The following is a 14549-nucleotide window of genomic DNA, read 5'->3' on the forward strand; positions in this document are numbered from 1 at the left end:
ATGGGGGTGAGTTAATTTAACCGATATTTTAAGACAACTGGCCACATTTAATTGTATAATAAACCAATAGCCGGTATACATCTTGCCATACGCAGGAGCTCAAACTATGTGCGGCTATGTGGTCTAGTGCTATGACATTCTCTCACCGTACTCAGGTGTAAAATGAGTACCTGGCCGTTAACAGCGTTGTCTTTGTCCGAAAAATTGTAATATCGCCTAACAGTCGTCATGTCCTGTCCTACATGTTAAATGTTGCTTTTGACTAGGGACCCCTTGTAAAGCGCTTTGAGCACATTTAGTGGATATTGCGCTATATAAAGCTCAAAGCTCAATAATAACTAACTAATACATCGATCATGTTTCTAATGTTCTAGTGTATTTTTACTCTTACTTGTGGTTTGTAGAGAAAAAAACAATCCTTCGAGCAAAGTATGGCAGGATTGATAAGGTGATCTGGTAAAGTTATCTCTGGTAACCTCTGTGCACCAAAATGGTGTAGTGTGTTTGTTGACTCAACATAGGCTATGGTAAAATCTCTGTGACCGAAAGAAAACCATGTAAGAATAATTTATGCAAATATGAACATGACATGAAGTTGAAGTGGGGTCTTTAGAAGAGAGAGAGAGAGAGAGAGAGAGAGAGAGAGAGAGAGAGAGAGAGAGAGAGAGAGAGAGAGAGAGAGAGATAAATAGATAGATAGACAGATAGAGAGAGAGAGAGAGAGAGAGAGAGAGAGAGAGAGAGAGAGAGAGAGAGAGAGAGAGAGAGAGAGCAAAATAAAAACACAAAAGGTTTGTTAGTGTTTCTCGATTTAGGGTTATATTGGGTATCTTTTGATCAGTATGTTTCTGATATCATCAATAAAGTATAAAGATAGAATCAACCATAAATAAATCAAGCTAAAGACAATAACGGAAAATTTTCAAATAAAAAGTAGAGAGAGATAAGTAGAAGTGGTTTATGTGAACAATATGATTATTTTGTCACTAATGTAACTAGATCCTGCAATCTTTACCTTAGATCTATTGGTGCTATTAGAAGGCTTCTTGATATTGATACTACTAAACTTCTTGTGGTCTCTTTGATTCTTACCCGCCTTGATTATTGCAATAGCTTGCTCTATGGTTGTGATAATAATGTCATTAATCGACTCCAAAAGATACAGAACAAAGCAGCTCGATTGGTAACGTTATCTAAAAAGCGTGAGCATATAACACCGATTTTGGAGGACCTACACTGGCTACTGTAAAGTTTAGGATTGAATTTAAAATACTCACCCATGTTTTCAATTGCTTCAACAATTCCGCTCCTGTTTACCTTCAGGAACTTATCCACCTTTATGAACCCAGTCGAAATTTAAGATCTGGTAATTTAAATATCCTAAGGGAACCCCCAAAATCGTTAGTTTTTCATGAGAAATCCTTTGACCACCATGCCCCCCGACTGTGGAACTCCATCAATATTGAAACTAAAAATAGTGAAAATCCACTTATCTTTAGAAAACGGTTAAAAACTGAGCTCTTCTGTAGGGCATATAATTTGGACTCTTAGTATGTATTTTATTATAGTATATTATGTTATCATCGAATTTGTGTGGTTTTAACATGCCAGTTCTATATTTGTATATCATACATGATGTGTTGATGTAAAGCGCCAGTGAGCAATTCCAAATTGGAACTAGGCGCTTTATAAGTTCATTATATTATATTTTGAAAATACATAAAAAGATATTCAAATGCAAACACGCGTCCAAACTGGTAAGAAGTAGGCTATGAATGACTTGTAAAGAAACACATTGCTAAAGAAAGAGTAAGTTATTTTTAAGTGAAATGCCATGGGGATTCAAGTGAGAGATGCAGATAGAAAAATTATATTTTAATATTTATATAGTGCAATTCTAATGTTGTATCATGCCTCAGTGTACTTTATTATAGTGTTTTGTATATTTCCCAAGCAGGCCACATGGAACCATATTTCCATTCCATACAGTACCAATCGCCTGTTAGACGTCCTTTTTACACTAATACCTTATAATACCCGTAACTGCCTATAATATGGCATTCCTTTTCACCTGAATCGAGTAGGGTAATGTCTAAAAAGTACATTATCCAAGGATACAGTATCGGGACCAGACATTTCCACGATCAATGTCACCCACCCAATGTCACACATCGCTTGTGACTTGTGACAAAACGAGTCACCGTGCCGGTGAACCACCGAGCTACACTTTAATTTATTTATATCCAGCGAATTAACAAAGAAAAAAATAGGTTTGTTTTATGATAAGTAGAAGCAATGTTTACTATTATCTGATTACTATTGTATCGTCGCCGTCGTCGACATCATCATCATCATCATCATCATCATCATTATCATCATCATCATCATCATCTTCTTCATCATGATCATGATCATCATCTTCATCATCATCATCATCAACTTCATTCCATCCCATTTCAAATGGTAGTTTAACTATAAAACCCAATCAGTAACCAGACCAATCGTAAACAAACCTGCCACATGCTAGACGAGTCACGTGTTTCGTTGGTAAATCTTCAATTTTTCTCGGGACAAACTCATCCGCCACACCAGGATGACCAAGCTGACCAGAGGATCCCAAACCACAGGTGTACACACAACCGTCCTGTTATGACGATTTTGAATTTAGATGAATTTGAAATAATATTGATGCTATAGATAGTATACGCTTGGCAAAGAAACACATAACAATGCCATCCGGAAGTATAACGGACCAACACACAAAACTACGTGTAACCATGAAGTTTTATAGTGTGGTTAATACAGTTTAGTGAGAATTACTCATAAACGCGGATGGCAAAAAACATAAGAAAGACCAGAGTGACGTCATGTTCGTTCTATCTATCCGAAGTAAATTACAGGCGTCAGTTATATAGGCCTACTGCATTCTGTATTTTATAAAGCACTCTTGGCTAAGAAGCTCGCAACATTGCCATCCGGAAGTATAACGGACCAAGACACACAACTATGAGAAATCTTAAACGTTTATAGTCTGGTTAATACAGTTTAGTGAGAATTACTCATAAACGCGGATGGCAAAAACATTAACAAAGGCCGGGGTGACGTCAACTACGTCAACTATCTATATGTTTATCCAAAAAGTTCATAACATCCGCCAGACGGATATAAAGTACCAACACATAAAAAACTATGTGTATCCTTAAACGTTTATAGATAGTTCAAAGATGACGTCACTCAGGTCTTTGTTATTGTTTTTGCCATCCGCGTTTGTGAGTTGTTCTCACAAAACTGTATTAACCTCACTATAAAAGTTCATGGTTACACAGAGTTTGTGTGTTGGTCCGTTATATTTCCGGATGGCAATGTTGTGAACTCCTTGGCCAAGCGCATTCTATCTATAGTCTCATTGGTAGAATTTAGTGAGTACTACTCATAAAATGGTGGCTAAAACAATCCGAAAAAGATGAGTGACATCAATTTCGTTCTATCTATACATAGAATGCGCTTGGCCAAGGAGTTCACAACATTGCCATCCGGAAGTATAACGGACCAACACACAAACTCTGTGTAACCATGAACTTTTATAGTCTGGTTCATACAGTTTAGTGAGAACAACTCACAAACGCGGATGGCAAAAACAATAACAAACGCCTGAGTGACGTCATCTGCATACTATCTATACAGACAAAGAATAAGACAACCAGCAGATCTTTGATCAATTAAAACATGACATTTCGAGACACAGCCTCAAAATCACTTGAACAAACATAGCTGACTGTTTACTAACATTGGTATGAATGAAGTTTACGCCATATTGATCTTTGTTGTTGCTTTAATTGAAAGGATATATTGTCCTAGTTAACCTTAAAGAAGATAAGATAAGATTATATTTGATAACGATATTACGTTCATCATCATCATCATCATCATCATCATCATCATCATTATTGTTATTATCATCAGTATCAGTATTGTCATTATCATTATTATTATTATTATTATTATTATTATTATTATTATTATTATTATTATTATTATTATTATTATTATTATTATTATTATTATTATTATTATTATATTAATTATAATTAATATAATCATTAATAATAATAATAATAATAATAATAATAATAATAATAATAATAATAAATAATAATAAATAATAATAATAATAATAATAATAATAATAATAATAATAATAATAATAATAATATAATAATAATAATAATAATAATAAATATCATCATCATTATTATTATACAGTAAAGTCGAGTACGTTTCTCAACTAGTATAAAAATACTTATTGAAATGAAATATAACACTCTTTATAATTTCTTGTTGGCGATCCAGCTGTTTTGAATAAAACAGACTTGAATTTTGATAGTGTAAGTCGGGCCAATGCCCTCATGAACTCCTTCTATTATTTGGACTTACCATAGTCAGGAAGGCTGTGTGATTTTCTCCACAAGACACAGATTGAACCCTCTCAGAACACGAAGCTGGACTTTTGATGTGACGAGAATTGAGGGTGCCTCTTGTACCTGCTGGGTGGAAGAAAAACATTGACAGGTAGTGTGTATATAATGCTTAAACCTGTAACCCTAACTCTAGATATAAAAAATACATTGTAATAATAATTAATATCCAAATATACATACATACATACATAATAATAATAATAATAATAATAATAATAATAATAATAATAATAATAGTAGTAGTAGTAGTAGTAGTAGTAGTAGTAGTAGTAGTAGTAGTAGTAATAGTAGTAGTAGTAGTAGTAGTAGTATTTTATTTACGTGACGACCTCTCTTCCCTATTGTTAGCTATTTATAGTGCAGGCCCCTTAAACTCTATCACAAATTTTAAAAGGAACTCGATAACCTATAGATTATATTATTATTATTATTATTATTATTATTATTATTATTATTATTATTATTATTATTATTATTATTATTATTATATTATTATTATTATAATTATTATTATTAGTCGTAGTAGTAGTAGTAGTAGTAGTAGTAGTAGTAGTAGTAGTAGTAGTAGTAGTAGTAGTAGTAGTAGTAGTAGTAGTAGTAGTAGCAATAAAATCTAAAATAACAATAATAAAATACTACTACTACTACTACTACTACTACTACTACTACTACTACTACTACTACTACTACTACTACTACTACTACTACTACTACTACTACGAATAATAATAATAATTATAATAATAATAATAATAATAATAATAATAATAATAATAATAATAATAATAATAATAATAATAATAATAATAATATAATCTATAGGTTATCGAGTTCCTTTTAAAATTTGTGATAGAGTTTAAGTTTAAGGGGCCTGCACTATAAATAGCTAACAATAGGGAAGAGAGGTCGTCACGTCACAACTTACTCTGTTCAGGTTCAAAAATACATGAAAGTGTGTAACGAGTCCTCCGGTCAAACTATAAACAATGAATAGGTTACTATTGAATCATAAAGTGGCATAACTATTAATTTTATTAGCAGGATGTATAAGCAGATTCTTGTGATTGCGGCGCGTTTATTGACGACCATTATGGGGATGACCAAGACACAGCTGTAGCCGTTTAACTCTGGACGATGCGTATGGAACAGCTTGAAGATTATCATTATCATCATCATAATCATCACCATCATCATTATTATTATTATTATTATTATTATTATTATTATTATTATTATTATTATTATTATTATTATATTATTATTATTATATTATTATTAATTATTATTATTATATTATATTATTATTATTATTATTATTATATATTATTATTATTATTATTATTATTATTATTTTTATTATATATATTATTATTATATTATTATTATTATATTATTATTATTATTATTATTATTATTATTATTATATTATTATTATTATATTATTATTATTTATTATTTATTATTATTATTATTATTATATTATTATTATTATATATTATTATTATTATTATATTAATATTATTATTATTATATATCATATATCGATACTATCTTCATCATCATAATCAATATCATAACTAACCATCATCATCATCATCATCATCATCATCATCATCATCATAATCATAATCATCATCATCACTGTATTAATTCATTCGGATAACCACCTAGCAACTACCATGAACCAGTCCTGGTCCGAAGATAGCCGAGAGAGAGAGAGAGAGAGAGAGAGAGAGAGAGAGAGAGAGAGAGAGAGAGAGAGAGAGAGAGAGAGTAAGAGAGATAGAGGGAGATAGATAGATAGATAGATAGATAGATAGATAGATAGATAGATAGATAGATAGAGAGACAGAGAGAGAGAGACAGAGAGAGACAGAGAGAGAGAGAGAGAGATGAGAGAGAGAGAGAGAGAGAGAGAGAGAGAGAGAGAGAGAGAGAGAGAGAGAGAGAGAGAGAAATTGAACAAAACTGCTACGGAAAGGTTGTTCACAGACCAGACTTCATAAGTGCGGCTATATGGTCTAGTGGTATGACACTCGCTTTCCCATCGGAAGGTCCTTGGTTCGAGCCTCGCTTGGCGAATAGTTCAGTCCTAGAAAAAGGCTCTTTACTCACATTCTCTCACCGTACTCGTGTTAAAATTGAGTACCTGGCCGTTAACAGCGTTGTCTCTGTTCTGAAAAGATTGTAAAAATGCCTAATTGGCGTCATGTCTCGTCCTACATTTTAAGTGTTGCTCTTGGCTGAAGATCCCTTGAAAGCGCTTTGAACACGTTTAGTGGATATTGTCCTACATAAATGCTACATTCATTTTTTGCAACATGTTGGTAATTCCTTAAAGATTATAATAACAATAATGTAAGTACTTACTGGATACTAGTCCAAGTTGTCCGTGTCTGCAAATAAACATATAAAATGTTAAATAAACGGCCCTTAAATAAATGTTACGTACTTAATTATCAACCCAAACAATAACATTCTTGTCAACATCACTGATAGCTTGGATGATAATAAGGATGATGATAATGACAACGACTAGGGTGGTGCTGCTGATGATAATGATAATGATGATGACGATGATGATGATGATTATGATGATGATGATGATGATGATGATGATGATGATGATGATGATGATGATGATAATAATGATGATGATGATGATGATGATGATGATGATGATGATGAGTGTGGCTCTGTAGCTCAGCGGTACCTCGTCTTGTCACAAAAGCCAAGCAATATTAATCGTGGTCAATGGATGACAGCGATAGTGGAAAATTCTGGTCTTTATCTTATGTCCACTTTACACATATTACCTCACTCAAATTAGGTGTGAATGCGTACCTGGCTATAGACAGTTACTGATATTGAAAGTATTAACTAAAAAGGACGCATAACAGCTGACTGATATTGTATGAAATGGAAGTATGGTTTCATATGGCCTGCTGGAGAATAAGTGAAACGCATTCGGCAAGGTAACTCAGTGGAAATGCGCTATGTACGAGTAAATGTTAATATTCTTTATAATTACAATATTTTAAAATGTTGATGCAACAAAGAATACGCTTAATAAGCAGGCCGTATATGATCAAACCTTTGTTTCATGCAGTACAGGTACTGTGTAAGACTGCCTTATATTCCAACACTGATAAAAGTATGTCACTACCTATTGGAAGTTGATATTTCACGATTAAGTTGAATACAAATCCGTGCGTGTGTGTGGAAAGGGGGGGGGGGGCGGGGGGAGTGATTCATTTATCTGTGTGTATGCAGCCATAATATTAAGTGAAGAAAAAGGATTTGAACTTTTGATCACTGTCATCCATCAAAGGCCCCTTATCATTAGGTACTTCTGTTGCTTTATTTCCATTGAAGTTGGAAACACTCTAACATTTTAATTTAATTTATATTTTTCTTTCTTTTAAAAAAAAACATTTTGTATATTTACAGGCCGATGCTCCATTCTGCATTCTGCTCTTATGTCACAACATACCCTTCACTTCACGTTCCAGAGAGAGAGAGAGAGAGAGAGAGAGAGAGAGAGAGAGAGAGAGAGAGAGAGAGAGAGAGAGAGAGAGAGAGAGAGGGGGGGGGAGAGACAGAGAGAGAGAGAAAGAGAGAGAGAGAGACAGACAGAGATAGAGTGAGAGAGTGAGAGAGAGAGACAAACAGACAGACAGACAGACAGAGATAGAGTGAGAGAGAGAGACAGAGATAGAGTGAGAGAGATAGAGAAAGAGACAGAGAGACAGACAGACAGAGACAGTGTGTGTGTGTGTGTGTGTGTGTGTGAGTGTGTGTGTGTGTGTGTGTGTGTGAGAGAGAGAGAGAGAGAGAGAGAGAGCGAGAGCGAGAGGGAGAGAGAGTTTTAACAAGGACGATACTCAGGCTTCAATTAAAAAACTTTATTGTCCCTATTATTAAAGAGTGAACACGAACCTGTTTGATCCCCAACAAAAAACGTTTCCTGTTGCTGACAAGGCACAACTGTGGCTTCCACCGGCAGAGACCTGAACAGTGGGGACGATTTTCAAATCCTCTACAATACGAGGAATATTAGTAAAATCAGCTTTGACGTCTTTTAGCCCCAGTTGGTTGTCTTTGTTGGCGCCCCATGCATACACAAGCCCCTCTGCAAGTAACAAAGTATTACAACATGGTGTAAATAGCGATTGCTCTTGATACCTATTTTAGACCATTTATCCGTGGAATGGGTGATAAAACATAGGTATAGTAGGTAATCAGAGGCATGTTGACCTATCCTAGAATGTTGCAAATTTCTTCTAAGAGCTATTAATTCATTTATGTTGTTAACCTTTAGAAAATAGTGGATACGACTAAACAAATAATGTTTATCTACAACAGTGGTAGTCAAGAAATCTTTTGTCTCTCTATGGAGAAATCAAGACAGAATTTTGTAACTTGGCACTCACATACATACGCACGCACACACACACACACACACACACACACACACACACACACACACACATATATATATATATATATATATATATATATATATATACATACATACGTACATACATACACGCACACACATACATATTTATTTATCTACACAGAAATCCTGAAGAGTACGCCACTTCTTTCACCTCCTGTTAACATTCAAAAGACCTTGGGAGAAATACAATCCCATGTCATCCCCTATCCAGTCTTCATCAGCGTCAATGACGTCCTCGCTGTCACGTATGTGATATTGTGGTATGACACCTGCCTTTGGACTGGAAGGTCCTGGGTTCGAGTTTTGCTCTGAGCGGCGCACAGATGAGTCCTTGGAAAAGGATCTTTACTCACATTCTCTCATCGTGCTCAGAATGTAAAAATGAGTACCTGACAGTTAACAGTGTTGTCTCTGTCAGAAAAATTGTAATTTCTCCTAATAGTCGTCACGTTTCATCCTACGTGATAAGTGTTGCCTATTGAGCACGTTTAGTGGATATTGTGCTCTGAAAAAGCTCAAAGGTTTTGTTGTGCTTTTTTAATATTTAGATGATGCTCTTTGACTTTTATAGAAGGTTTTTTTTTATATAACAGAAAGTATTCTAATGGATCTGGATTTTGTGAATAATATGCTTAGTGTGTGACAGAATTAGAAAGTCGCACCATTCAGTTTTTTATGCACTGAGAAAACTCGCTAGGGAGTTTTCCATGTAGTGATCTCAATTACTGCTGCCCTTATTTTTTTTTCAAAGCAACCCTAAGTTGTAGTCTCTTCTGATGCTTTTTCCTCCCCCCCCCCCCCCCCCCCCCCCCCCCCCCCCCCCCCCCCCCCCCAGGTAACAGTTTCCATAAGCTTTCCATCAAATAGTTTCCCAATTATCAGGCTGTGGTGGTAAAAACTCACAACAGTATTAATGCTGAAAGTAGGCTTTACGTTTTTAAATGAAATTAACTTTTAGATCTCCCCTTTCTCAATTATTGAGAATTAATTTATCATGAAATCTTGGGACAAATGTGATGTGATACAAATGCTTGCGAGGAAACAAAGCAGTAAAGAGTTGTGAAAATGCATAAAGGTATTAGATTAATGTTCAGAAAATAGCAAATAGGAGCGGAGCCTTAAAATGAAAAAGAAAAAAAATGAGTAAATAACACAACTATGAATGCTGACAAAAAAGACAACAAACACAGAAATTATTGATCATGCCCTAGCTTGGATGATCAGTGAGGCAAGGGTTTAATATGGTGTCATCAAATATTTACGTCAAATTATATTTATCTTTAAGAGGGCCCCTATAGTTTGGTTGGTAACGTACTCGCTTCACACGCAAAGGGACCGAGATCGATCCCGGGTGCAGTCGAATTTTTTTTCTGACCCCCCTTCCACCCAGCAGTGAGTTGGTAGCTGGGCCTGTTAGAGATGGCGTAAAGTACTTTGCGATAGACAAGCGTCCTATCCATAGGGAAGCAAGCAATTGCTATTGTCCGTTTCACGCTATAGACACCGGGATAAACTCCGGCTCCATGGGCCAAATGGCTCTGATGGACTATATTCAACCTTTAGTTCTGTTTCTCTATACTTTTGTTGAGATATCGCTTGATAAAAAGCAAATCAATTTTGCAAGTCTAAGAAACAAGATAGCTGGAAATAAACTAACCTTCTGTGAGACATAGAGTATGAGCATTCCCGCATGACACTTTGTGAACTCTGATATTATGTATTGATGGAATCAAGCTTAACAGGAAAAGAAAAGAAAGTAATAATAATAATAATGATGATTATAATTATGATAATGGTAATAGTGATAATGTGAAGAAGAAGAAGAAGAAGAAGAAGAAGAAGAAGAAGAAGAAGAAGAAGAAGAAGAAGAAGAAGAAGAAGAAGAAGAAGAAGAAGAAGAAGAAGAAGAAGAAAGAAGAAGAAAAGAAGAAGAAGAGAAGAAGAAAGAAGAAGAAGAAGAAGAAGAAAGAAGAAGAAGAAGAAGAAAGAAGAAGAAGAAGAAGAAGAAGAAGAAGAAGAAGAAGAAGAAGAAGAAGAAGAAGAAGAAGAAGAAGAAGAAGAAGAAGAAGAAGAAGAAGAAGAAGAAGAAGAAGAAGAAGAAAGAAGAAGAAAGGAAGAAGAGAAGAAGAAGAAGAAGAAGAAGAAGAAGAAGGAAGAAGAAGAAGAAAGAAAGAAGAAGAAGAAGAAGAAGAAGAGAAGAGAAGAGAAGAAGAAGAAGAAGAAAGAAGAAGAAAGAAAGAAGAAGAAGAAGAGAGAAGAAGAAGAAGAAGAAGAAGAAGAAGAAGAAAGAAGAAGAGAAGAAGAAGAAGAAGAAGAAGAAGAAGAAGAAGAAGAAGAAGAAGAAGAAGAAGAAGAAGAAGAAGAAAGAAGAAGAAGAAGAAGAAGAGAAGAAGAAGAAGAAGAAGAAGAGAAGAAGAAGAAGAAGAAGAAGAAAGAAGAAGAAGAAGAAGAAGAAGAAAGAAGAAGAAGAAGAAGAAGAAGAAGAAGAAGAAAGAAGAAGAAGAAGAAGAAGAAGAAGAAGAAGAAGAAGAAGAAGAAGAAGAAGAGAAGAGAAGAAGAAAGAAGAAGAAGAAGAAGAAGGAAGAAGAAAGAAGAAGAAGAAGAAGAAGAAAGAAGAAGAAGAAAGAAAGAAGAAGAAGAAGAAGAAGAAGAAGAAGAAGAAGAAGAAGAAGAAGAAGAAGAAGAGAAGAAGAAGAAGAAGAAGAAGAAGAGAAGAAGAAGAAGAAGAAGAAAAGAAGAAGAGAAGAAGAGAAGAAGAAGAGAAGAAGAAGAAGAAGAAGAAAGAAGAAGAAGAAGAAGAAGAAGAAGAGAAGAAAGAAGAAGAAGAAGAAGAAGAAGAAGAAGAAGAAGAAGAAGAAGAAGAAGAAGAAGAAGAAGAAGAAGAAGAAAGAAGAAGAAGAAGAAGAAGAAAGAAGAAGAAGAAGAAGAAGAAGAAGAAGAAGAAGAGAAGAAAGAAGAAGAAGAAGAAGAAGAAGAGAAGAAGAAGAAGAAGAAAGAAGAAGAAGAAGAAGAAGAAGAAGAAGAAGAAGAAGAAGAAGAAGAAGAAGAAGAAGAAGAAGAAGAAGAAGAAGAAGAAGAAGAAGAAGAAGAAGAAGAAGAAGAAGAAGAAGAAGAAGAAGAAGAAGGGTAGGATAGATTTGCATTTACCATTATTCGCCATTGTTTGGCTTTAAAATATTACACGTTATCTATCTTTACATACCTAGGGTTACAATTGATTCAGAGTTATAATTCTGAATATTTTCAACATAGAGAATCCATCTAACGACACCCTTCCAATTTGCTTTGTAGGCAATCTTAATGAGGATCTAGTTAGAGGAATTACCTTCCCATTGATGATATGTCTATGTCTAAAAGTACAAAGCTCTTCATTGTGCGTCTTGCACTGACAAAGCACGTTTTCCACTTTGATCAGAAAACTCGTTCTTCATAAATCGATAAATTAAAAGGACTGCCACTTTTCTAAATGTGAGAAACCTCTTTTCTAATTTAGCCAAAATGTGTGTGTGTGTGTATGTGTGTTTGTGTGTGTGTGTGTGTCTGTGTGGGAGGGGGGGGGGGTGGTATTATAATTTGGACCTCCAAGTAATATCAAGTGATACAGTGGAGTCCTAATGAAACCAACACCGCCGGATCAGAGAGATTAGTTGACTTAAAGCAAGGCTGACCTTATCCATTATCCATGGATCGGACCACACTTGGATAAAGAACAAAAAAAATTGTTGACTTTAAGCAGAAGTTGATTTTAAGAGAATTGACTTTATGCAGATTCCACTGTATATCAACATTTAGTCCAAACATTTTCTCTAAACTATACACTTATCGGAAATGTGTTTACTAAGAAACACATGGAATCTGGAAGAATATTATGTTATGGGAAAAAATACCGCCAGTAGAGATTGGTCAAACGATGAAACAATACATGTGTGACTTGTGTTTCTCAGTTATGTGGTTGTGCAGCTATGTGGTCTTGTGTTATGACACTCGCTTTCGGATCGGAAGGTCATGGGTTCGAGCCTCGCTCGGCGCATAGTTGAGTCCTTGGAGAAGGCTCTTTACTCACATTCTCTCTCCGCACTCAGGTGTAAAATGAGTACCTGGTCGTAACAGCGTTGTCTCTGTCCGAAAAAAATGTAATTTCGCCTAACAGGCGTTATGTCCCGTCCTTCATGTTAAATGTTCTTGTTGTAAAGCGCTTTGAGCACGTTTAGTGGATATTGCGCTATATAAAAGCTCAATTTTTTAAAATAGCAGTGGATTGGATTGTACATATAGGGTAGCAACAATATTATAAGCCTTTAAACAAATTAATGAAATATCTTAACTATGAACAACCTCGCAGGGAAAAAGATATCCTTCTGTTTTCCTTTCATACTCCCCCTTCCAAGTTGGCCGCAGTCGTTTTTCCCCCATGACATTAGTTTGTTATTCGTCGTCATGGCAACATAATGAGAAGAACCTGACTCAACTTGGGTGACATTCTTTTCCCTTAGTCCATTCGGCTTTTTCCAATCTAAATTGGTAGATAAGTAAAGATTTATTTGGAACGTAACAATAAAAGAAACCTACATTATATTATAATCTCGCCATAATCATCACATTACCATTACCATCACTAATCACATTACCACCACCACTACCACTATCATCATCATCATCATCATCATCATCATCATCATCATCATCATCATCATCATCATCATCATCATCATCACCATCATCATCATCGTCATCATCATCATCATCTTCATCATCATCATCATCGTCATCATCATCATCATCATCATCATCATCATCATCATCATCATCACCATCATCATCATCACCATCATCATCACCATCACCGCCATCATAATAATTATCATCATAAAAATCATCATCATCATAATCATCATCATCATCATCATCATCATCATCATCATCATCATCATCATCATCACCATCACCACCACCATCACCGCCATCATAATGATTATCATCATAAAAATCATCATCATCATCATCATCATCATCATCATCATCATCATCATCATCATCATCATCATCATCACCATCATCATCATCAACATCACCATGATCATAATTATCATCATCAGCTTCTTAATCATCATCATCATCATCATCATCGTCATCATCATCATCATCATCATCATCATCATCATCATCATCATCATCAATATCATCGGTGTATTCTTCCTTTTTCTATTCAACTGTACTACCTCTACTACCAATATTACTTCTACTACATACTACAAACCATTACAACTACTACCACTACGACGACTACTACTACTACTACAACGACAACTACTACAACAACAACAACAACAACAACAACTACTACTACTACTTCTACTACTACTACTACTACTACTACTACTACTACTACTACTACTACTACTACTACTACTACTATTACTAACACTGCTACACTACTACTACAATCACTACTACCACTACTACTACTTTTACTATTACTACTACTACTACTACTACTACTACTTCTACTACGACTACTACATTATTATTATTACTACTACTACTACTATTACTACTACTACTATTATTACTACTACTACTACTACTACTACTACTACTACTACTACTAC

The 14549-nt window shown here is 34.7% G+C and overlaps 1 protein-coding gene across 1 annotated transcript in view; it reads right to left on the reverse strand.

Annotated features, from left to right (window-relative positions):
- LOC144972705 (putative E3 ubiquitin-protein ligase HERC4) overlaps window positions 1–14549 on the reverse strand; it is a gene marked incomplete in the record, with an annotated part of 65378 nt that overhangs the window by 46603 nt on the left and 4226 nt on the right. Inside the window, 7 exon segments of the mRNA XM_078914248.1 lie at window positions 392–536; window positions 2514–2644; window positions 4435–4544; window positions 6849–6874; window positions 8418–8610; window positions 10598–10674; window positions 13276–13453. Of these exon segments, the coding sequence (XP_078770374.1) occupies window positions 392–536; window positions 2514–2644; window positions 4435–4544; window positions 6849–6874; window positions 8418–8610; window positions 10598–10674; window positions 13276–13453 (860 nt within the window).

This window comes from Berghia stephanieae, chromosome 5, assembly GCF_034508935.2.
Source record: "Berghia stephanieae isolate SIO BIC M18660-M18661 chromosome 5, UCSD_Bste_1.3, whole genome shotgun sequence".
NCBI lineage: Eukaryota > Metazoa > Mollusca > Gastropoda > Nudibranchia > Aeolidiidae > Berghia > Berghia stephanieae.